Source organism: Arvicola amphibius, chromosome 2 (assembly GCF_903992535.2).
Source record: "Arvicola amphibius chromosome 2, mArvAmp1.2, whole genome shotgun sequence".
Taxonomy (NCBI): Eukaryota; Metazoa; Chordata; class Mammalia; order Rodentia; family Cricetidae; genus Arvicola; species Arvicola amphibius.
This window is the reverse complement of record NC_052048.2, coordinates 117,811,612-117,836,032: the sequence shown is the minus strand read 5'-3', so window position 1 is coordinate 117,836,032 and position 24,421 is coordinate 117,811,612. Positions and strand designations below refer to the sequence as shown.

The 24,421-nt window shown below is 45.8% G+C and overlaps 1 protein-coding gene across 7 annotated transcripts in view; it reads right to left on the bottom strand.

Annotated features, from left to right (window-relative positions):
• Positions 1-1,766: 1,766 nt before the first annotated feature.
• The window catches only part of Thada (THADA armadillo repeat containing), a 301,348-nt gene continuing 278,693 nt past the window's right edge, over positions 1,767-24,421 (bottom strand). For all 7 annotated transcript variants that reach the window (XM_038318638.1, XM_038318640.1, XM_038318639.1 and 4 more), the window contains 2 exons: positions 3,906-4,075; positions 1,767-2,907 (listed from right to left, as the gene is read on the bottom strand). In XM_038318638.1, coding sequence (XP_038174566.1) covers positions 2,527-2,907; positions 3,906-4,075 — 551 coding nt within the window. In that variant the 3' untranslated portion in view covers positions 1,767-2,526. The remainder of the gene's footprint in view (positions 2,908-3,905; positions 4,076-24,421) is intronic.

The following is a 24,421-nucleotide window of genomic DNA, read 5'->3' as shown; positions in this document are numbered from 1 at the left end:
CAATAAAGGACAAACAAAAAAATATGGATCAGAGCTGAGGTGCTGACCCCGGTAAGTCATGTGGTCTGGGCAAATCACACGGTCTGTTGGGTACTTGGGTTTTCTTACTTTTAACATGAAGATAAAATTCATCCTTTACACATCCCTCTGTCACTTCTGCCCAGGCATAAAATACCCAAGAAGGTGTCCAAAAGGTAGATAAAGCCCACACCATCTTACATAGTCAAGCAAACTGGCTTTTGGCTGTGGCCCGAGCAGAGGGACTGAGGGTCACCCAAATCTTAGCTTGGAGTCAAAAGCAAGTAGTGACTTCAAAAAAGATGGCTGCTTCACTGTTCCCATCAGTGTTGCTTGGTCCCCTAGACAGGGCTGAGTACCTGTGGCCTAAATGACCCCAAACATGAACTCTGTGACTGAAGTTTCCCAGGTTCCTCTCAGGAAAGCGTGGAGCAACCATACCCCTAGCTGCTGCTAGAAGGATTTCAGATACAAACCCGTGGAAACATCCATCCCTCCTGTCTCTCCCCTCCCCCCAAGGCTGGTCATAGCCAGTCAAGATCCAAATCTGGGGTAATTCCCAGCCAGCAGCAGCGAGAACACCCACTGTAGACTTGGTAGGATGCACTTGGAGATAACGTAACCATGTTCTGGTACATGCTTTGGTGCAGCGTGCCTGCTAGTGTGAGATAGATTTATTGTTATGTAGCTGCTTTTATTTCATTCGAGATGGGTGGGGAGAGGGACGGTTGGTTTCGCCTGTGAGCCGGCCTTTGTTGGGCCCTGATCAGAATTATCTCCCATAGTTATCATCCATTGACACCACCAGCCCCTCTCACCAAGTAGATCTTATAGTAAAAAGTAGTGTAAAGCTGGGCGTGGTGGTGTGTGCCTGTAATCTTGGCACTCGGGAGGCAGAGGCAGGAGGGTTAACACAAGTGTGAGGCCAGCTTGGGGTAAACAGCTAGCCCCTGGCTCTGAAAAGCAAAACCCAAAACAAACTAAAAAAAACATTAGGTGTTTAATTTTCCAAGGGTGGGCTAGACTGGTGCCTAACTAGGTTATTACTACAGGGTCATACAAACCATACCTGGTGCTGAATGTTTGCAAAACCACCTAGGGGGTTTCTGGTCCTCCTCAGAGATGCTAGAGACACTGCCCTGTCTTTCCTCTTCCTAAAGACAAGTTCTCTACCTTAAATTCCATTCTAAATCTCAGCTTTTCTGCAGAAGGAAAGAGCCTAGTAAATGCCTCTCTAGTCTGTGCATTCGATTCCCTTTCCCCGTAACCCTCAGTGACCATTCATCTGGGAACAGATTTATAGCCCCTACAAGTTTCTTAACTATTGCTGGCATGGTCTTTGTAGGTAACTAGGAATGTGGATCAGGCTACAGCACATCCAATTTGATGGGACCTGTCTGTGGTGAAAGTATGCATTACCAGTTGTAAGCCAGGCCGGCAATGCTATGGCTCAGTGGATAAAGGCTCTTGCTATGCAAGCCTGAGCTTGAGTTGGATTTCTGGAACCCATGTAAAGGTGGAAGGAGAGAACTGACTCTGACTTCCACAGACATGCACGCTGTGGCATGGGTGCTCGACCATCATGCACAGTGCTGATAATCGTTTAAAATAAGTTTTAAGAGAGTAAGCTAAAGTAGATTAGCAGCATAATGTGTGCAAGGGTGCCACCTGCTGGGTATCTGGGGAAGCCTGTTGTCTGGGCTTGGAACTGAGGAAAACCCTTAAGGTTTCTAGATGGAATCACTGAAGTGGATTAAATGTGTTTATTAACATCTGAAATAAGAGTCATTTCATTGCTCCACCAATCACAGCATAGTAAACAGCGTAGGCGTCAAACTAATCAAGCAATTGTTCAGGCTTCTCTTTCGCCCAAACTCCTTCAAATAGTTGATGGCAATAGCCAGGTTTCCTAGCACTCACAGGCGTTTCTGGGAAGGACAGGAGGGACTGGTGCATGTAGATAACAAAGCACAGTATTTTCCTGGGGTGGATTCTTAGTTCTCCCAGAACCCAACACTTGGGACATATTTCTCCTTTGTTAAAATGGAAGAAAGTTTAGAAATATGGCCAAATAGGCTGTTTGGTAAGTATTTCAGCTCCTATACAGAGCCCAAACCAAAACAGACAGAAGAGCAGTGTGTGCTGAGTGTATGTGTGTGTCTGTACGTGGGCTGGGGGAACTTGTGTGTGCTAAAACTCATAGTCAGTGTATGGAAAATATACTCTGGATGGACTGGCAGTTCTTCATGATAGAAAAGGCTAATTCAGGCCTGCAGGTGGCCTGCACCTGGGAGCAGAGTAAATATTCAACATAGCAGCCTCACTTCCTAGAGGAGCTGCGGTAAACTGGCTGCCCTGAGTGTAAAGACAAAGCACTCTGCAGGAAGAAGCTTAGGCTCCCACAAGTGGGGGAGGCACAAAAGGAAAGAGTTTCAATTTCTGTTCAACATGTTTCTTGTAGAGCAGAGCTGGGGAGAGAATCCACTCCCTGACCCAGCCAGCCGTCTTTCAGCATGCTGCTTCTGTTCTCGGGGCCATTAACTGTCTCCATTCCCTAGGACAGTCTTCGGCTCTGAGAACTTCCTTTCCTTCCAGGAAGGCCAGCAGCCTCAGGACAGCCGAAGTCCTTTCCTCCTGAATGCGCAGCCTTGTGTACTCCACTGTCTTCAAAAATTCAGCCGAGAGTGGCAGTTCTCTGAAGAGCTGAGAGACGAGGTGACGCTGCTCGGATGCTGTAGTTTGCAGGTGACAGAGCTTCTGGGAGTGAGGGGACGGCCAGCCAGACTGATGGAGGAGATGGAAGAGTTGCCTACATAGGTATTTCACGAAGGTCAGAGTCTCGGCCCAAAAGTTGACTTCTGATTTTTCGAATATGTAGTCATCTTCTCCCTACATCAAATGAAAACCACCCACAGTGAGCCTCATAGGGAGTGTTGCCAAGCCCCAGGCACACCACATAAGGCCTTGCTAGATGTGAGAGCTGTGTCTCCTCCAAAGCTGACAGAGGGCCCACTCGAGCCTGTCAACACCGTGCCCACCGCCTGAGCTCTCAAGGTCACCCTTCCACTTTCATTCTTTGTACTTCTCTACCAGAGAGGAATGTCTCACTCCAGACGTAACATGACCTTTGATAAAGATGTGTAAGTAGCTCAAAGCCAAGATATTTTGGGGAACTAATGGTGAAAAAGAGGACCTTGCCAAGGAAGCGGATCTTAGATTTTAAGGTGTACTGAGAAATCAGAGGAGGGAGCAAGGGAAATCTAGGCAGCAGAGCAAAGACATACTGAGAGCATGCATGACACCAGTCTTCTGAGAGCAAATTTCCAGGGTTTTCAAGGTCATTTTCTCAAAACCACTTCACTACATTGCCACATTTCCTATAAACAGACTGGGGTTTGAACTCTGTCTGCTCAGGATGCCAAGGTAGTGAGCAGAGTCGCATGCGTGGGCACAGATTTCTGTCTCCCAATGCTCGTGTTGCCTCTGTTAGTCTTCAGTTTCCAGATGTGTTCCCTGTCACGCGGGAAGAGGGATCAAGCACCATGTTTCCTGGAAGGACCCTAATTCTTCGGAAGTGCTTACCCCAAGAGCTGTGAGGACCGCTGCCCATGCTAAGATCAAATGATACGCAATTCTCAGTTTTATTGTCAATATTCAAGGCGTATTTTTTAAAGTACCCTTCCCCACTCTCTGAAAGCTTGTCATGGAAACCTCCAAAGTAAGCCTCAGTGAGTGTGTGCTGTGTGCACCCCAGGAGGTCTTTCCTAGTCAGTTTCCACTCTGCATTAGAGCGGTCCAACACACTTTTTCCATCAGAGACTGTGGGCGTTACATCCAGAGGCCCAGGACACTGCCTGCCTCCCAGCTCCCTGAGTAGCTGGGGTTACCTGATGTGGGCTCTGCACAAGGTCCTGTGGGTCATCATCCCCTCCTAGCAGCCATCCCAGGAGAATGGGCAGTCCTGATCCCAGCTGGCCCCACTGCTGGAGCAAGTCACACAGAACAGCCAAGGCCAAGGCCAGAGCAATGGAGGCATTCACTTGGCAGAAGGCAAATTCTGTAGAGAAAGGAGGGAGGCAATCAATGAATGTTGCTCAGGGAGCACGGAGGACTCGGGACATGAACAGTCTCAGATAAAATCCCTGTCACCACACCAGGAGTGGTGGTAGTGGCACTGCTCACTGAAGGCTCCTAATCCTCTCCTGGGTCCTTCTCTCTATACTGCTAGAATGAGTCCTAAGCCTGAATTCCACCACCCTATCCTATTCTAGAGCAGCCCCATCCATAGGACTAGACTTTTGTCTTAGCCCCTCAAGCACAAGTGGAAGGAGAGGGAGCTGTCATCTTAAGAGTGGCATCACACGCCCCTCACCTGTTTTACATGGTCCATGCATTAGAGACAGTTCATAGAGATGGTGGCTGTGTGCCAATAAAGTGTTATCTGTACACGCTGCCATTCAAATTTCATGTGTAAAAACATAGTCTTTCCCCCTTCCAACTTTCCTCCTCCTCAATACACGGCCCAGTGCTAGGATTCCAAACATGTGCACCATATCTGGTTTGTAGTCAAGGATCTCCTTGAACTTTTGATCTTTTCTGCCTTCACCTCCCAAGTACTGGGACCGCGGGTGTGTGCTACTATGTCCATCCAGTGTTACGTGATACTGGGACTAAGTGCTCTAGCAAGCATTCTACCAACTGAGCTAATCCCCAGCTCTCAACCATTTAGGAACGTAAAACCCTATGTGCCTCACAGGCCACCCAGGAGGGTTTTGATCCTAATTTTTTGTGCTTTACAAGTTCTCTACCACTGAGCGATGGCCTCAGCTTAGGGTCTTTGCTGACATTTTGTTGCCTTTGTATGGATAGTAATTCCCTCTTCTGCCCTCTGACTTTCTGAGGGTGAGATACTGAAAGAGCAAGTGTAGGAAGAGGAAGTAGGTATCTTGGGGGAAACCCTGCTTACTTGACTGTGTAGCCTTAGACCTAAATGTGGAGTTGCAAGCAAGTTCGGGGTATTGACATTTCTACCACTAATTCAACCCTTCTCACTCCAACAGCAGGCAGCCTGAACCTCAAGACTTAAGTTTCTCAACTCAGAGAGTAGGTCTTTGTGGAACCCTCCTGTACTGGCACCCTCTCCCCGTCCGCCACTTAATGATGCATTTCTATTGAACCCTCCTATTTCCAAAATCTACAGTCCCAGCTCCAGCCCAGATGTCACTGGCCATCTGCTACCCAGATGAACCTGCTCAGCACGCAGGAAGGAGGTTGAAGTCTGGACTAGAAGGCCGAGTCCCCTAGGGTGTTGAGCCATGGGGGCTACCATGGAAGGTCTACGGCACATCTAGCCCTATCCAGAGTTTGGTCTCCAGCCAGTCTTTTTCAGGAGCTATGCTTTTTTTTTTTTTTTTTTTTTTTTTTTTTTTTTTTTTTTTTTTTTTTTTGGTGGTGCTAGGGCCTTGTGAATGTCAGGCAAGTCCTGTGACTCTCAGCTACACCCTCAGTCCCAGTCCCCCAAAGTTTGAGGACTAGGTGTCACTACTTCTGCTTCAGAGATAACTCCAAGTGGCTCTCAAGAATGCAGAATTGCCAACAATTTCATGTTCGTATGAAGCAATGGGGAGCAGCAGGCACATTCCAGGAGCATGAGTGTTTTTATGTGAGACAAGCAGTCAGCGACTGTCCAGTGGAGCAGAGCCCCGACTTCCTTAGGCAGCCACAGGGCTGATCCCTTTGCTCTCAGACGTTCGCCACACGTCAGCCATGCTGGCCTTCGCATTCTTACTCATTTAAAAAGGCACAGGTGTGAAGCTGTATTATGGAGTCAGCATTAGGATGGCTGATCCTGAGACCTTCCAGAAAAATTTACCTTCTACCTGACCTTCCTCCTTTTTTCTTTCTTTCTTTTTTTTTTTTTTATCTTAAGGCAAGGAAAGGTAAAAAGTTCTTCCACCAGGCCAGGTGTGCTAGAACACACCTTTAATTCCAGCACTTTGGAAGCAGAGCTCCACAAGTTCAAGGCCAGCCTGGTCTACCTACATAGCGGTCCAGGTCAGCCAGGGACACACACCAGGTCCTAAACAAAATTCGCTTAACAGTAAAATCAGTGCCTGCATCACAGATGACAGACACATCTGTTGGGTGTGACTGGACATGCCACCAGGAAGGCCAGGTTGCCACACTGGTCCCACCTGACAACAAAATGACTTTCCTCTGTGCCATTAATCATCCTTAGGAAGGGGTCGGAGAATGCCAGGATGACAGGCACAAAAAGAATGTGTGTGGTGTGATTGGAGATTATCACAACCCTATGCACTACGGAGGAAGCCAGGAAGGTGGGATGTTGGGATTAGATAGAGTGGGTCTCCTGCTTCTGAGCCAGGTACAGCCTACACATTCCCTGGCTGGCTGACTTACCTGGCCCTAGACTAAACTTAGCCAGATGAGCCCAGATCTCTGCTGGCCAAGCTGCCTCTCAAAGGGAGGCTGGGGAAGAGCGAAGGGGATTTTCCACTTAGCACTCGGCTGGCAAGTCAATCAAGGAAATGAGAAAGCCAGCAGCCAAGCAACAAGTGTGGTCAGGAGTCTGCTCTGAACCAAGCAGACCCAAAGGAGCTTGACAAAACAGAAACTAAGCACTAATCCAAGAACTCTCCTTTTTGGATTTCAAAACTTAAAACAAAGTTATGGGAATCAAGGCAATGCAGATGAGGGGGGAGGGCAATGCAGAGTGTGCATGCCTGTGCTACTGCTGGGCACTGAACTCAAGGCTTCATGCATGTTAAGCAATCACCATCAGTGAACTACAGTTCTAGCTTGGTAGTGTGTTTCGGACAAAATGGCAGACACATGAATTAGTGAAATCCAAGTGCAGAATCAGGGTCTGAGGATGTAGGCACCCTGATATAGGGCTGCCTGCTGTGTCAAGTCCTGAATTTAATCCCTAGTACTTTATAAACCAGGTGCATGTCTGTAACACTAGCACTTTGGAGATGATGGCAGGAAGATTAGGAATTTATGGTGAGTTCAAGGCTAGCTGGTTAACCAAGATGCTGCCAAGAAACAAAACACCCCAAAACAAGAGGTCTTGAGTGACGGCTCAGCAGTTGACACTTGGTGTTTTTTCAGAGGACCCAGTTTCAGTTCAGTTCCCAGACTCATGTTGGGCAGGGCACAACCACCTGTCACTCCAGTTCCAGGGGATCCAGCGTCCCCTTCTGGCCTCTGAAAGTACCTGCAGGTACACACACACACACACACACACACACTCACACTCACACACACAATTTAAAAACAAAAGACATATTACCAACTCAAACAAATCAAACAAAACCAATAAACCCCACAGAGATTACTTCTAAATGACCAGGGTGAGTGCAGAGAACAATAAAAAGACAGGTATATTTTTAGTCAAGGTATAGAGGAAAAAAAAAAAGAAAGGACCCCCTCCAGTTTGCTGGTAGGACTGTTGAATGGTGAGATCCCATTGGAAAACAAACTTTCAGTTCCTCACAGGACTGAGCACAAGACCCTGTCTACTCCTAGGCCTATCCAAGAGAAATGAAGAAAGAGCCTGTGTTCCAACAAACATCTGATGAGCATTCATGGCCTTGCTCATAATGCCAAGGAGAGAAACACCTGCCACCTCAAGAGTGGACACGTCCAGTACAGTCTGTCCGCAGCGGACCAGGTGGACAGGCAAGCCTACCACTGAGGTGATAGAGAGCAAGGACAACATACACTTGACGGAACAGCCCAGATCCCAGGAGTCATAGGAGACGGGGATGGAAGAGGTCAGCGTAGAGGAAGCCATCTTCTAAACCAAGAAGAAACACACTGGTGGCCCTACCCCTGTGAGCTCCTTCTGCCCAAAAGTGGAAAAGTTCTATGTCAGAAGGAATATCACACCACCATTATTTGACATTTAAAAAATACTTGGGGGAAAAAATTTTCAAATACTAGAATTTTGATTTTGCTTTCTTTTCTATCTGTTTCCAGAGGAAACACATGGCCTAGGCTCCCAAAGTTCTTGCAGTCCTTACCTCTCCACAGTGTGAGCTGTGCAGGTGAGGATCTGGTACTACAGATATAGAAACAAATTATCAAACACTGTCACCCTCTCTCTCTTCTTTTGTTTCTTCTCTTCCTCTTCTTTATCCCTCCTAAGACAAGCTTTCTCTATGTAATAGCTCTGGCTGTCCTAGAACTCACTCTGTAGACCAGATTGGCCTTGAACTCAGAGATCTGCCTGCCTCTGCCTTCAGAGTGCTGGGATTAAAGGTGTAAGGTGTGCAGTACCACTGTCCAACCTTTTTTTTCCCCCAAGATAGGACCTCATTGCAGACTAGTCTGGCCTCAAATAGACTTCATAGATAAAGACAACCTTGACCTCCTGCCTTTCCTGCCACTATCTCTGAAATGTTGGGATTACAGGTCTGTGTTATAATGCCTGGCTCCTTTGATTTTATTTTAAAGAAGATATTATTTAAAAATGATTTTTAGAAGATTTATTTTTATTTAATTTATATATATATATATATATATATATATATATATATATATATATATATATATATGAGAGAGAGAGAGAGAGAGACAGAGACAGAGACAGAGAGAGACAGAGCGCGCAGGAGCGTGCAAGTGTCAGGTGCCCTTGGAAGCTAGAACAGTATGTCAGATATCCTGGAATTTGAAGTATAGACAGTCAGTTGAGAGGCCCTACATGGGCACATGGTGCTGGACCTGAGCTCCAGTCCTCTGAAACAGCTGCAGGTGCTCTTAACACTTGAGTCATCTCTGCATCTGCTACCTAAATGCTTTAAAGTTGAAATAACAATAATTTAGAAAATACAAATTCACATCAAAGAACTGGGTAAATGCATTCCCTCCTCAATTTTATTTATTTTATTTTATTTTTTTTGTTTTTGAGACAAGATTTCACTATGTTGTCTTGAATGACCTGGAATTTGTCCTGTTCACCATGCTGGCCTTGAACTCACAGTGATCTGACTGCCTCTGTCTCCAGGGTGCCTCTCAATTTAAAAGATAGATGCAGCTGTGCGGGAGAGATGGCTCTTCCAGAGGACTGGAGTTCCGATCCTAGCTCCCACACCCAGTGGCTTACAACTGCTTGTAAACTGAGGTGCTAGGGAGCCAATTGCCTTAACTTTTGGCCTCTGCCTCCTGGGGACATCTACATTCACTGACACATACCTTTTCCTCCTTCAGGTAATTGAAACAAATCTTCAGAAAAGAAAGGATACATCTAATTTCAAGCCTAAGAGCCAGAGTTCATGGAAGCGGTTAGGTCAGCTGCTTCACAGCATGTGCAGCAGAAGTCCAACCACACTAACACAGGGATGGGACTCAAACACACTTCTACCTTCTGTGAACAGCACATGTTCCCCAAGCCTTTAGGGAGCTTCTCATGTCACTCACTGTAATGTGTTTTTGTGCTGTTCTCCTGCCAGGTTGCTTGGTGCCTGTGCCTGTGTCTGCACTGGGTAACAGGCCTGCCATGTGGCCCTAGTAAGTAGAGGACCCAGACCAACCCAGGCTACTTGGGCCTACACTTGGCCTTTTACTCATGGCAGAGTCTTCTGGTTCTCCTCCTCCAGGAAACTACCACCTGTAAAACCTGTGGTCACCAGGCCTGCAGCTCTGAGGATGGCAGATGCCTTGTGTTATTCCTGGAAGGCAATCTGACTCCAACCTCATGAGCCAAGGACAGCAATGCTTACACCCTGGGAAGCCCTCCCTTGTGGGGTACCAGGGAGATTTGGGCACCCTTTCTACTGGCTGCCTTTTCCCTAGCCAGGACAGAACTCAGTGGTTCTATATTCCTCACCAGATCTTCCCCGCTCCTCTTTCATTTTTCAATATAGGGTTTCTCTGTTTTACAGCCCTGGCTGTTCTGGAACTCGTTCTGTAGTCCAGGCTGGCCTCAAACTCACAGAGATCTGCCTGCATCTGCCTTCTGAGTGCTGGTATTAAAGGTGTGTGCCACCACTGCCAGGCTCAGCCCGAAATTTTAAGATTAAATGTCACATATGAATTTGTAAAGCCACTCTAGCCCACAGTGTCACTGTCTAGTCCTTGTCCCCTTGACTGATACACACACACACACACACAATACATATATATGTATACACACACACACACATACACACACACTATAAATAAATGTTTTTAAAAAAAGGACTTAGAAACTCTGTTCAAAATGTTAAGTACCTATGATTTCAAAGTTTTTGAGAATTACTGCTCTCCATTTGGGACTCAACCCAGAGCCTGTGGATGCTGGCGAAGTGACCCCACCACTAAGCCACATTCTCAGCCCTAGGAATTTTCTTTCTTGAAACTGAATTTATGCTCAAGCCCTCTCTTAGCAACCTTATCTGTTCCACATCGCCCTTATTCCCTAGTAGCTGCCCTGGAAATACAATTCCCCTCCCAAAGGCCTGGTACCCATCTGCTGACGACATGGCCCTAGACTGCTGGAAATGGGGAGCAGAACTTGAAGAAGGCCTGGGAGAGGGAAGAGAAGCAAAAAGGACATAAAAGCCTCTCAAGAACAAGACATGGAAGAAATGTCAGTTCAGAGAGAAGTCAAGTGAGCAGGAAAAAAGGTATAGGGTAGATACATGTATTGATCTTTAAATTTTCAAAAATTGTGTGTGTGTGTGTGTGTGTGTGTGTACATGTGTAGACCAGAAGACAATCTGCAGGAGTTGGTTTTTCCTTTCCCCAGGAGTGGGATCTAACTCACAGTCACCAAGGCTTAGTGCTCGAACTTCCTCCTCAGCTTCCCGAGTACTCGTAAGACAGGAGTATGTTGTCACCCTACTTGAGGATGGCTTTGTAAGAAGGTTCCGACTTTGCATCCAGTAAAAGGTTCCCCTTCCTCCTATCACTGTCTAGAAGAAGCAGGTTGTTTCTGACCTTAGCAAAAACCATCAGTACAAAGTTAAACTGACTATAACAATAGCACACAACAGTCACAATAACCAGAAGTCATTTTGCTGCAAATAGGAGTGAGAACATAGGGCACTGAGACTTGGTAGAAATAAACACAAAAAATAAGTCAGACACAGTCTGCAAGTGGGAGTGGAAAAGCTTTTCTTGACTACAAATCCTGACATAGATAAGATATTCCCTTATTAAATTTACACAGAGGAGTTGTTACTCAAGACAAGAAAGGAAACCATGAGACTTGGTCTCACTGCCTGCCCTCTAGAAAACTCATCATGAAGTTATGATGAGTGTAATTTCTTAAAATTACCTAAAAAGTAATCCATGTTGTACAATTCAGATTAAAATATTTTTTTTTACAAAGTCACGGTGTCCTCTGGGTCAATGATGAGGTCACACACACTGATGTTACTCAGGAGCGTGTGTAGGCCTGAGAGAGGGAGGGGGCCAGCCGCTGTGTGTCCAGTTACCACTCTGGAAGGGGCAGCCTGGCCTACACCAGCGTCTTCCTGTCTTGGCATTCAGGGCTGCTGGGCTCTAACAAGTGCTATGCTCTGGGGCTCTCCAAAGCTCTTTCCCTCCAATGACATCTCATATTTTGTCCTGGTCTCTGTCACAACAACAGAGGCCCTGGGACCCTTTCAGGTTTGCCCAGCTCTGTCCCACTGGTGCAGCTCTGCTTCATCCTTGCTACTCTTGCCCTAGACAATGCTGGATTCTCACCAGCCTCCTGGTTTCCAGTTCACCTTCCTTGATTCAAAGCAATTCCCTTTTTGCTGCTGAGAATGACCTGTCAAAGCAGCCCTGACCTAGCTGGGCACGGTGGCCCATGCCTGTGATCTCTGCACTTGGGAGGCTGAGGCAGGCGGAACAGGCGTTCAAGGTCAACTAGTCTGTCTCAAAAACAACTGATTAACCTCAAACCTAAACCAAACAAGTCCAAACCATCCCACAAACAAATGCAGCCCTGCCTGACCAAATTGTGCCTTGGTGAGTCTCACTCTGCTTCCTTCCATGGCTCCTCTGTTAAAGGAGTATGTTCCCAGGTCTCTGGGCTGCTGCTCAGCTCTTTCCTTGTCTCAGTCAACCCTTCTCTGGACACCTCACACCTTCTCATCACCCATGTTCCCCCCCCCCCCCAGCTTACTGTCATCTTACTCATCTAAGGGACTGGAGCACCTTGCCTCTATTCCTTTAGGTTCTTCCCTGAAGTAGCAATCAGGGTAATGTTCTGACTCCCAGTGTTTAGGGGTACAGAGGGGTACATTCCTGCTGTGCCTTGTCAGAGGTGACTCAGGGAGAATAGCCATGAAAAAAGACCTCCAGTATCTCAAAACAGTTAAGAAATATATAACAAAAAACACTCTTTACAACAGCTAGAGGGAAGTATCAACTCAACGCCCAGGCATGAACAGATGAACAGAGAAACAAAATATGGCATCTCTATATAATGGAATATTACTTAGCCACAAAAAGAAAGAGTATTGGCCAGGGCCTGGGCGCAGACTAGGACAAGGTCTAGGGCAGGAGGACTAGAGTGTGTGCAAGCCCTGTAAGGTGTTTGGCACAGTCCCTAAGCAAGGCTGCTTCCCTGCCTTCATCCCAGTCGGCAATAAAGCCAGGGCATTCCCATCTGAAATCCCCTGCATGGCCAGCCTTGGACAGAAGTGCTGAAATCCCCTTTGTGGCGAGTCTCAGATGAAGTGTACCCCCAGGACTGGAGCTGGGATAGCAGGGATGGAATCCTAAAGCTCCAGGAGCAATCTCTTGCCCCAAGTTATGCAGCTCACTTGTCTGATTTCTATTTCATCGCCCTAGTCTGCGTTATAGTTGGGCCTTTTCATGAAAGCTTTTAAGAAAGACTATTCCTTGACATCACACAGAAAAAATGCCAAATACAATCATATTACTAAGACTATTCTTTAAAGCTGGCTAGCATCCCATCTCTTTTCCCTTAGAGCCCAGTTGTCCAGTGGCCCTTGTGTGAACAACACTGAAGAACTGTGTGCTCCCCAGAGATGTGGTAGTTTCTAGGGAGCCAGCCTACAGTGGGGCGAAGGAAGGGAGCCTTTCTGTTGGTGTTCTTAGGAGTCCATTGGTAAACGGTCTTTCTACTTTCCAGTTCATTCTGCAGCAAGAAAAGCTTAGGAAAACTGATTTTTCTTTCCCTTCCTTCCTTCCTTCCTTCCTTCCTTCCTTCCTTCCTTCCTTCCTTCCTTCCTTCCTTCCTTCCTTCCTTCCTTTTTTTTGAGACAGGATTTCTCTGTGTAGCCTTGGTTGTCCTGGAATTGCTCTGTACACCAGTCTGGTCTTGAACTCACAGAGATCCGCCTGACTCTGCCTCCGGAGTGTTGGGATTAAAGGCCTAAGCCACCACCACCCAGCTTGAAATAGTGACTCTTAAAAGCCTATATTAGATTGCTTTGGAAGGCTTAGAGATAGGGCACTTGCTTAGCATGTGTGAGGTCCTGGTTTTGATCTCCAGGGTGAGGGGAAGTCATTAAGAAAACACTTCTTCTCAGTCAAAATCTGTTCTGGGAACATGTTCTTTTGTTACTTTCTGTCTCCCTGTCCTCCCGGCAGAAGCTGCTGTGTACTGTACTCTAACTCTCCAGCTGGAGCTCTACCTTCTTCTCTTGCTTCTGACTCGGATACCTGGTACTCTCCTTTGGTCACTTCCAGACAGCACCTTCCTGTCTCTCCCTTTGCAGTCCACCCTAAGCACTTTCTATTCTTGTGGACCTGAGCAGCGGACATGGCCTTCTGCTGCAGGTTAGCCATACTCAGTGCCCTTAACATTCAGAAAGACGTCCCTGCTGGCCTTTGCTTTCATCAGCCTTCAACCCCTCAACTACAATTTCTGTGCTCCCAGTAACCACTATGGTATTTGGATTATTTTGGTTTATGATTCCAGAGGCTTTGCGGCCACAATAGTAGGAACGGCATGTCAGCAGGTGGCCAGAACAGGAGGCTGGCTGATCACATTTTGCTGGCATATCAGGAAAAAGAGAGGGAACAGCAGTGGATGAGTCTATGAACTTGTGAAGCCCACCCCCCATGATGTACTTCCTTGTTCTAAAAGTTCCATAACCTCCCAAACAGCATCACCAACTGGAATCAAATGTTCAAGTGCATGAGGCTATGATGGGGAGATACATATTTAAATTTATACACTTATTCAAACCACCATATTGGACCCATGTCCCCATAAGGTTGAGGCCATCTCATGATACAAAATGATGTTAGTCCAACTTTAAAAGTCACCAAAGCCTTTAACAGCTTCAACACTGTTCAAAAGTTTAGTCTCTCTCAAGTCTCAAGATAATTTCTTGACTGTAACCACGATAAAACAAAACGCAAATTATGTACTGCCAACATAGAATGGCACAGAATATACATTCCATTCCAAAAGAGAAGAAATTGGCATAGTGAGGAAATACTAGGCCTAAGCAAGACTAAAACCCAGCAGGGCAAACATCAAATCTTGCAGCTTCATGTCTGGTATCTGGACTTTGGTTTTAAAGGGCCTAGATGGCTCTGCCCCTCCACCTTTTCTGCCTGGAACATACATTTTTCTTTTGGGCTGGTTCCATCCCCACATGCAGCATCTTTGGCAGACGTCTCACAGTTCTGGTATCTTCAACATCTTGGTATCTTCACTGCAACCCAGGCTTCACCGTCACAGTTCTATGCAGTGTCCTCTCATGGTCTTGCGGGGACTCTAGCCCTGTCACACATTGCTTGGCCTCAGTGGCTCTTGAAACCATGGAGGAAGAACCCACAACTCCCTCATTCTTATATCTTTCAAGCCTCCAGAGACAGTAGCACATGGGCAACACTGCACGTGTGATCGCTGGCTTGGGTGAGCCTTCGCTTCCTTGATTCACACTAGCAGCAGCTTTGTGTGCAGTCTTGCTAAACCAGAAAACTCCATAAGTTCTCTGCCATAAATTGGAGGCTTAATTGGGTGGGGTCTTGCCCGTGGGAAACCTTCCTTATTGTTTCAGTAGAGTGTAGAGGCCTCTTCTTACTTATCTTAACAACCACAGACTATCAGCATATCAGCATACAATTTCACTATACATTAGCTCCCTAGTGCTCTTTCCTCTGCAAGCTGTATTCTGTACCTTTTTCTGTCCCATTTACCTACTCATTTTAGACCTGCCTAAGAGTAATCAGTAACAACCATGCCACAGACTCAACATTATACCATCCTGGAATTTAATCTATCAAATAAATTAGTTCATTACATTTAAATTTTGTCCAAGCAAGTTCTTAGTACATGGGCAGAAAGCAACCAGATTCTTTGCCAAATAACCACATGGATGGCCTCTAGGCCAGTTGCTAATAGAGACCTTGTTCCCTTCTGAAACCTCATCAGCTGGGTCTCTGCTGTTTGCAGCACTCTTAGCACTTCTACTAGACTGGCCTACTCAGCTCTGGTTACAGCTTTCAGCTGCTGTTCTAGGCAGATGGTCTAAAATCTTACACATTCCTCAAAACAAAAACAAAACAAACAAAATCCCATCATGGTCAAGTTCTTCACAGCAATAACCCCATTCTCTGGCACCAGCTTCTGTAATGCTTTACTGTTGCTGTGATACAATGTCATGACCACAGCAGCTTATAGAAGGGAAGAAATGATTTCGGTTTATGGTTACAGAGGGTTAGAGTCCATAATGGCCTCCATAGGCTCATGTATTTTAATACCCGATTCCCTGGTGGTGGTGGTGTTTGGGGGAGATTATAACTTTTTCTAAGAGGGGGGAGGGGGCCTTACTGGAAAGCACACCCCTGGGGCAGGCTTACCTCACTGGCAGTTTGCTTTCTCTGTTGTGTGCTGACTCGCTGTGATCAGCTAGCCTTCTACTCCTCTGCTCAGGTTCAGCTCTAATGTACTCCTCTCCTCTGTACAGCCTCTCTCCTCTACCTTCTCTCAATGACAAAGGTTTGTCCAGCAAACTCAACATGAACCAGGATCCCAGGTTCTACGTGATGCAGAAACCGGGGCTTCCCACACACACTCCTTCCTCCTGGCTTCGCAGGGCCTGGGACTTGCTTTCTCCATCCTCTCAGTTATTCTGGCTTCCTATCCCCACAGGAACAGATCACAAAGGTTTTCCTTAGTACACTTCTTAGCTTAGGGTGTTGGTAGATTTTTAAAATAAAATATACTACTACTGTTACAACTGCTTGGCCCAGAGAGAAATGGAGAAGGAGCAGAGCACGTGGTCTTTCTCCCACTCACTCATAAGCCGGGTACTGAGCAGTGGGAAGTGCCACATTCCTCTCTGAAAACATGTTTGGGTTTAATGTAGGTGCAGTTATTTTATATACACATATAAGTATCCTACCTTTTGTTCAAGGTGCCTATTTGCTCTGCACAGAGACCATTATAAATACAGAAAAGTGTTCATTGTTAAATATGGCATGCTAAATGGTTTTGCTTCCTGGCAAAGCTCCAAACCATAATTATTAGGGGACTACAGCTGCTGAGAAATTCTTGGGTTACAGGAGGCTTTGATCCCATCCTGCCTTCTTCTCCCAACATGAATGAATTGTTACAGGTGTGGTTGCTGCTCAATGCTGGCACTTTGGAGGTGCGGGTCAGGCCTGAATTTAACTGCAAGGTGACCAGGCACTTCTCACTTAGACCTCAACTATCAAGAGAATGAAAGTTCTGTACTTCCTCTTTGCCTTGCTGAGACCCTGTAATTAAGAAGATATCCAAGCTGAGTGGTATGGAAGCTGGAATGCTGTAGTTTCTCACCTTCAGACCCCCCACACAGGGGGCATCTTTCTCACCTTCAGACCCCACACACAGTGGGCATCTTTCTCACCTTCAGACCCCACACATAGTAGGCATCTTTCTCACCTTCAGACCCCACACACAGGGGGCATCTTTCTCACCTTCAGACCCCACACACATGGGGCATCTTTCTCACCTTCAGACCCCACACACAGTGGGCATTTTCTCACCTTCAGACCCCACACACAGTGTGAAGTTTCTCCCTTCAGACCCCACATAGTAGGAAGTTTCTCACCTTCAGACCCCACACACAGTGGGGAGTTTCTCACCTTCAGAACCCATACACAGTGGGCATTTTCTTACCTTTAGACCCCCCCACAGTAGGAAGTTTCTCACCTTCAGACCCCCCCCACAGTGGGCATTTTCTCACCTTTAGACCCCCCCACAGTAGGAAGTTTCTCACCTTCAGACCCCCCCACACAGTAGGAACTTCAGACCCCCCCACACAGTGGGAAGTTTCTCACCTTCAGACCCCCCACACACAGTGGGCAGCTTCCAGTGAAGTCTCTGCACTAATGAGCTCTGTAGGGCTTTATTCAGCAGAAGGCCAAGGGCTTTCAATGGGTGAGGTGGTTATTTCATTCCAATCAGAGAGAGAACTGCTGTCAGATTCTCTAGGTGACATAGCTATTTGGCAAGCATGGTCCTCAAATTCACCTCAATGACTCCTTTAGAGGGTCAAAAAGACACCTTGCTGTCATCACAAACATCAAGTTACTACTAAAATACAGCAAGAAACTGAAGAGCAGATTAGTCTTTCAGTCCTTTAAACTCTTTCCTGCCTAAAAGTGACAGGAACAAGCACCCAGAAGTCCCTAAATCCCTAAGAGACTTCCAAAATTAATGTGCTAGGGATCCCTAACTTAGCAAATAAACAGGATTTTACAACAAGTAGAAAATTGATAATTTTTCAGCATTAAGAAAATACTGTCTAGCATTTGGTTCAAGAGTGGAACCCTAATCATCTTTTAATGCTTCTTTTTATTTGTGTTTTGAGGCAAATGTTCTGTGAGATATATGGTGAACGGTGCTGACTAGTTCAGACAGAAGTTACTTCTCATTCTAGGTCAGCATCCTATCTGGGAGACAGCACTGCTCTGGAGAGCTCTCCTTTCCACATGGGAACCACAGAGGAGACAGCTCTGTGCACAGAGAGGATGGGCAGCAGAGTCCACAGCAGTAAGTGGAAGGAAGCCAGCAGGTTCTAATGCAGGGCAGCACAAGGGTTGCCCGGAGTAGACTACCTGGGTTTTGGAGGGAGCCAGAGCAGAGAAGCAGAAGACTATGAGGAATCTACCATAATCAGGAGAGGAACAAACTTTCTTGGTAGCCTGGGCCTAGGAGGACTCTAGGCTTCTTCTCTGGTCAGGCCAACTTAGTGGGAATCTCCCCTACCCACACCATCACAGTCTTTTTTATGCCTTCCTCCATCACAGTCTATGCCACCCCCTCCTCCCCCTCATAGTCTATGCCACCCCCTCCTCCCCAGTGGTATCTGTTCTAGGAGGATGCACATGAGCTCACCCTGGATATAGGAGCCTTTCCTTCCTGCTCAAGGTGAAGGTCAATGATTCACATGGCTAAAAATGAACTGAAGGCCACCAATCAGAAACAGCAACATGCTCTCAAAAAGTTAAATTCCCCTGTTAACACAAAACCTTACTTAGTAATTGTAACTGGCACTCAAATATATATTCTTTAATTGCCAGTGAGAGCAAAATGAGGAAAGTTAAGAGGTCAGGGTGGGGAAAGTCACAGAGAAACAGAGGCCCCAGGCAGGAGTGGGAGAGGTTCTGGGACCTTGACAATGTCTTAGTGTTCTGATGCTGCGTCCTGCTGCTATGGGCCTTTACTCGGAAGCTTCCAGAGAGAAGGGGAGCTGGGTTAAATATAGGACACTGAGCTTCTTCATTTGAATTTTAGGTAAACAATGGGTTATGACTGTTTAAGTATGCCCAAATAATGCCAGGGGTATACTTTTCACTAGATGGTTACCCGATTTTCAAGTTTAACTTGAAAATTTTTTTTTTTGTTTTGTATTTTTATTCAACAAACCTGGCAGTCCGCCATTAAAGAGGCAAACACCCTGAGCTACAGTCACAATGACCAGGGCAGTCCTGACTCTGAGGGTCAGAGATGATGAAGTTTATGGGTGAGTGGGACATTTCACTAAGACGTTTTGCTAAACTGTGGTGAAACAAGAGCTGGGATGGGGTTGGGATGGGTTACAAACCCCCCACCATGGTCCTCTCTGTCAGCTCTTGGTCTCTGAGACTCTCCTCTTCAGCTGCGACTATTCTGCCTCTGTCCCTGCCAAGAGGTTACAGAAACTAAATCGAACTCCACAGGCCTTCCACTGGAGGGAACATGGCCTGTGGGAAGCTTCCAGAAGGTTCTGGAGGTTCCATGGTAAGAAGTAAGGTTGTGGGAGCACAAAGGAATCCTCAACACTAAGACAAAACATTGTCCCTAAGTCTTAGGATGTTCTGAAAGGGATTTTAAATTCAGTTTAGCCACCACACAGCTTCCTGAGCAGAATGACTAAGCTGACTTCCCCAGTTAGAGAAAGAAGGGAAGAGGCTGCTCCATTAACCATGGCAAGTTCACCTAGCACTTGCTGAGGCCTCACAGGGATAGCGGCAGAGATCACTGCAATTTGTTAAGGGGTCAAAAAAGGCAGGCTTGAGACTAAAACAAAGACTTGATACTTTGAGACCATGAGTCCCAAAGTCCAGGGAGTCTTCATTCATGGCTGCTGGCTAGGGAAACCTGGCAAGATTACACATCACAATTAGCTATAACTATTTAACCCTGTGCTGACTGCAGACTGAATGCACACCTTAACTATATGTGTGTTCACATACTCCTTGCTAAGTCCCTGCAGTTAGAGGGGACTGAAATGTATAATATAGCTTCCTAGATGTACAAATCCTGGCTGTCCAGGAACTTGCTCTGTTGACCAGGCTGGCCTCGAACTCACAGAGACCCACCTGCCTCCCAAGTACTGGGCCCAGCTTACTTTTCTTTAATTAAAAAAAAAAGAATTGTATTTTATTTATTTTGTGAGCATATGTGGATATGTGTGTATAGGTGTGTATATGTCCCATATGCATGTGTGTAAAAGTTGGAGGGAACGTGTGGGAATCCGTTCTGTCCTTCTACCATTTGGGTCCCAGGATCAAATTCAGCTTGTCAGGTTTGTTGGCAAATGCCTTTACCCACTAAGCCACCTCACTGGCTCCTATTCCTTCTTTATTTGAGACTTGTTATTTAGCCCAGGCCATCCTTGAATGTGTGACCATTCTCCTGCTGAGGGTAAGGATTACAGGCATGCACCACAATGCTCAGCATGTTTGCTCCTTTCCCCAAGCTGCACTATCTCATGGTGCCTTTGCATGCTAATTCATATGCATCTACTCCATCATGTTTACCTTCTGCCATGGATGAAGGAATTAAATTTATTTAATTCTTTGGTGTACACTTGGGTTGTTTTATCTAAACAATATTAAAGGGCATAAACTCACAGATATGTACTTACACATGTATGCAGATATCTCTTTATTTCTATAGACAAATTCCTAAACGTTTGAGTCCCGGCTCAGTTGATTTATACAATGTAAATTCCCAGAAATACTATTACATGGCCTCTAAGAAATATGCCCATCTTCAGTTCACATGGGTCTGGCTGTGGCTTGCTCCTGCACAACTGTAGCAATCTGGGAGAACACAATCTTTTCATGTTGTGCCAATGACACATGGGGAAGTAGCAGGGCACTGTTGCTCTAGTTGGATGAGAAGTTTTTATCATTTGTATTGCTCATATCTAGTTCTTCTACAAGGAGATTCACTTTACTGACTATCTCTCTCCTTTAGAGGATGTATGTATGTGTAAAGGTCAGAGGTTGATGTCAGATGTCTTTCTCAATCGCTTTCCACCCTTTTAATAATGTGACGTGTATGCGAGTGTGTGTGTGTGCACGCATACGTGTAGACATGTGCATGCCATGGTGAATGTGTGGAGGTCCAAGGACAACTTATAGGAGTGAATTCCCTCCTTCTACAATGTGTGTCCCAGGGATTAAACTCAGGCAGTTAAGCTTAGTGGCAAGTGCCTTTACCTGCTGACATCCTGGCAGACCCACCTTAGTTTTTGAGGCAGAATCTCTCATCTCTCAGTGAACCAGGAGCTCACCAATTGGCCAGAAAGGCCCTTGATGTGGGAGTCCCCTTTGTGTGCTGTGATTGCCATTAATGAATAAAGAAACTGTTTTGGACCTATAGCAGGGCAGAACTTAGGTAGGCAGGGAAAACTAAACTGAATGCTGGTAGAAAGAAGGGCAGAGCCAGAGAGATTCCAAGGAGCAGTGCCCAGAGTCAGACATGCCAGAAACTTTGCTGGTAAGCCACTGCCACGTGGCAATACACAGATTAATGGAGATGGGTTAAATTCATACGTAAGAGTTAGCCAATAAAAAGCTAGAGCTAATGGGCCAAGCAGTGATTCAAATAATATGGTTTCTTTGTGATTATTTTGGGGCTGAGGAGCCAGGAACTAACTAGTGGCCTCCTCTAACAGGTCCTGGGATCCACCTACCTCCACCTCTTCAGGGCTGGGATTACAGGTGGGTACTGCTATGCCTGTCTTTTTACCTGAGTTCTGGGGATCTGAATTCAGGCTCTCATGCTTACATAGCAAACGCATTATTGACTGAACCATCTACCCACTCTCTTAATGAATCTCTTTTTCTATCATTTTCATTTATTAACTTTTTAAAGATGACATCTTTGTATATTTTGTGTAACAACTGTTTGATATATTACATGTGTTTCCTCTAAGAAGAGCTCCATATATTTAAACCTCATTGTTTGAGATGTGGTTCTACCATCTTGCCCAGATTGGCTTTAAACTCCTGGGGCTCAGGCAATCTTTCACGCTAAGAATCCCAAGAACTGGCATAGGTTCCCTATACTGTGTCTGCTCACCTATTTCAATATCAATAGTGTTTTCATCTATTTGGGGTCAAAGGAATCTTTAATTTTGTGTATCTACTCGCATGCCACAGCACATGTCTTGGGGGCTGGTCCTTGTCTTCCATAGTGCTTTTGCCTTGCTGCCTGCCACTGTGGATGGCAGCTTAGCTGGCCCATTGGTGCGGGAGAATGGTCTGTATTCTGTCAATCATGTTTTAAATAAAACGCTGATTGGCCAGGCAGAAAGTATAGGTAGGAAAACCAGACAGGAAGGAGAAATGATGTAATGAGAACAGGAGAACTCTGGGAAGGAGGAAGTTGATTCCTCCCACTCCTGCCCAGACCACTGAAGCAGCATGATGTGATCTGCCCCACTGAAGAAAGGTACTGTGCCACATGGCTAATAGAAATCAGAAAATGGGTTAATCAAGATGTGAGAGTTAGCCAGTGAGAGGTTAGAGCTAATGGGCCAATCAGCTTTATAACTTACAGAGATCTCTGGGTTATTTCTTTGGGGCTTGCCGGCTGTGGGGTACCAGGCGGGACAGAAACCCAAACAAGCAGGCTTGGCCCCTTCTTTTTTACAGCCCATGAACTTCTGGGGAGTCTCTTGTCTCGGCTTGGCATCTCACCACAGGAGCATGTGCTACCTTGCCTCTATGTCCAGCTCTCTGGGTTCCAGGGATGTGAACTCAGGTCCTCATGTTTGTGTGTCACACTCTATTCACTGAGCCATCTCCCAGCCCCTAATTTTTGTTTCGTTCTTGGAATAATATATTTAGCAGGTTTTCTTAACTATCTGATGGTATTCAACTACATTTAAGTTCTTGTTCACTCACGTTAGGTGCTGGAGAATGAGCTCAGGGCAAACACTCTACCACTAAGCCACACTCTCCATTTCTTATCTTTATTCAAGCTTCCAGTGCGCTTGCAATTTCCGCAGAAGGTGGAATTAGGACCTCCTGGATGTAGGTGTTGAGAATTGAACCCAGGTCTTCTGAAGAACAGCCAAGGGTCTTGAGCACTGCGCCATCTCTCCAGCCTTACTTACTTTCTATAAGCATTGTAAAGGGCAACACATCGCTCTGTGATCTATGAAGTCATACTGCAATCACCATCTTATGTCTACCATCTGAAACATAATCTCTTCTTTCTGTTTCTATTTGCCTGGAATAGTTCTAGGCATCCCTTTGTTTCCAGAGACTGTGTTATTTAAGGGGCATCTCTTTATCAAAATGACCGAAAGGTACATGTGTTCCCTTTAGAAAAATTAAGTCTAGGTAATGTGCCCAGGACATTTATTTGTACACTTTGCAGTTAAGTATGATTATGTGGGACTGGAGTAATGGCTCAGCAGTTAAGAGCACTAGCTGCTCTTCCAGAGGATTTGAGTTCAATTCCCAGCAACCATATGGCAGTTCACAACTGTCTCTAACTCCAGTCCAGGGCATCTGACATTCTCACGCAGACATACATGCAGGCAAAATATCAATGCACATAAAATAAAAATAAATAAGTCATTTAAAAAAAGTATGACCATGTTATTAAGTGGTAGCTGATAAAGTAAGTGTTACCACAGAACTCCGGGAGAACCCCCACAAGGGGAAAAACCATGCTCTCTTACGTTCTTTCTTCTCATGTGCAGCCATACTGGTCCAGGGATGCTACATGCCAGAAGAGTGAGGCCAAGACAGAGGAGGTGTGGGTTCCTCCTGACAGAGAGCTGCCACTCGGCCCTGACTCCCTCATAGTCAATCATCATTTGGTTTGCCAATTACATGCAGATATCAGGACTACTAAATACTCTATTAAATAGATTTTGCCTTTAAAAAAAAATGCTGTACCTGATGGTCCATGCCTGTAATTCAAGTTGTTCAGGAAGCTGAGGCAGAGGGATCGATTGCAAGTTTAAGGCCTGCTTGGTCTACAGTGAGTGAAAACTAAGTTTAAGACCTTAGTAAAAAGAATCCTGGAGTAGAGCTCAGTGGTGGAGCCCTTGTTAAGAATGCATGAGAACCCATATTTGATCCTCGATAAGAACAATAAAAGCCCCCAACCGGTAGGGGGACAATCGTTATTGTCATTCTTTCCATTATTTTCCTAAAGTCCAAATTCTCTTATCCAGTGTAATAGCAGTTACTTTAAAGGGCTGGAGAGATGGCTCAATGGTTAAGAGCTCATACTGCTCGAGCATAGGACTTCAGTTTGGTTCCCGGAACTTGCATCAGGCTGCTCATAGCTGCCTGTAATCCAGCTCCAAGGGATCTGCCTCCATATGTATTTACTCATGTGCTCGTGCATGCACACACGTGAGTACATCACACACACCATACACACACATTCTTTCTCTCAAAAATATTTTTTTAAAGGCACAGCAAATCTGATAAACATTTATTTTCCAAGATCACTACCCCATTGTTTTTGAGACAGGGTCTGATGTAGCCAAGGCTGACTTTGAATTCCCTATGTAGCAAAACTCATCCTCTTATCTCTACTTGACAAGGGCTGGAATTACAGGCATTCTCCACTACATTGAACCAGGAGCATCTTTTTAGGGTCTTGCCACATTCTTTCTACTGCATGAAAAGAACCTTCACATTGCTGTCCTCGCCTTCTGGTGGAGAATGCTAGAGTGTTATCTGAGGTTGGAAA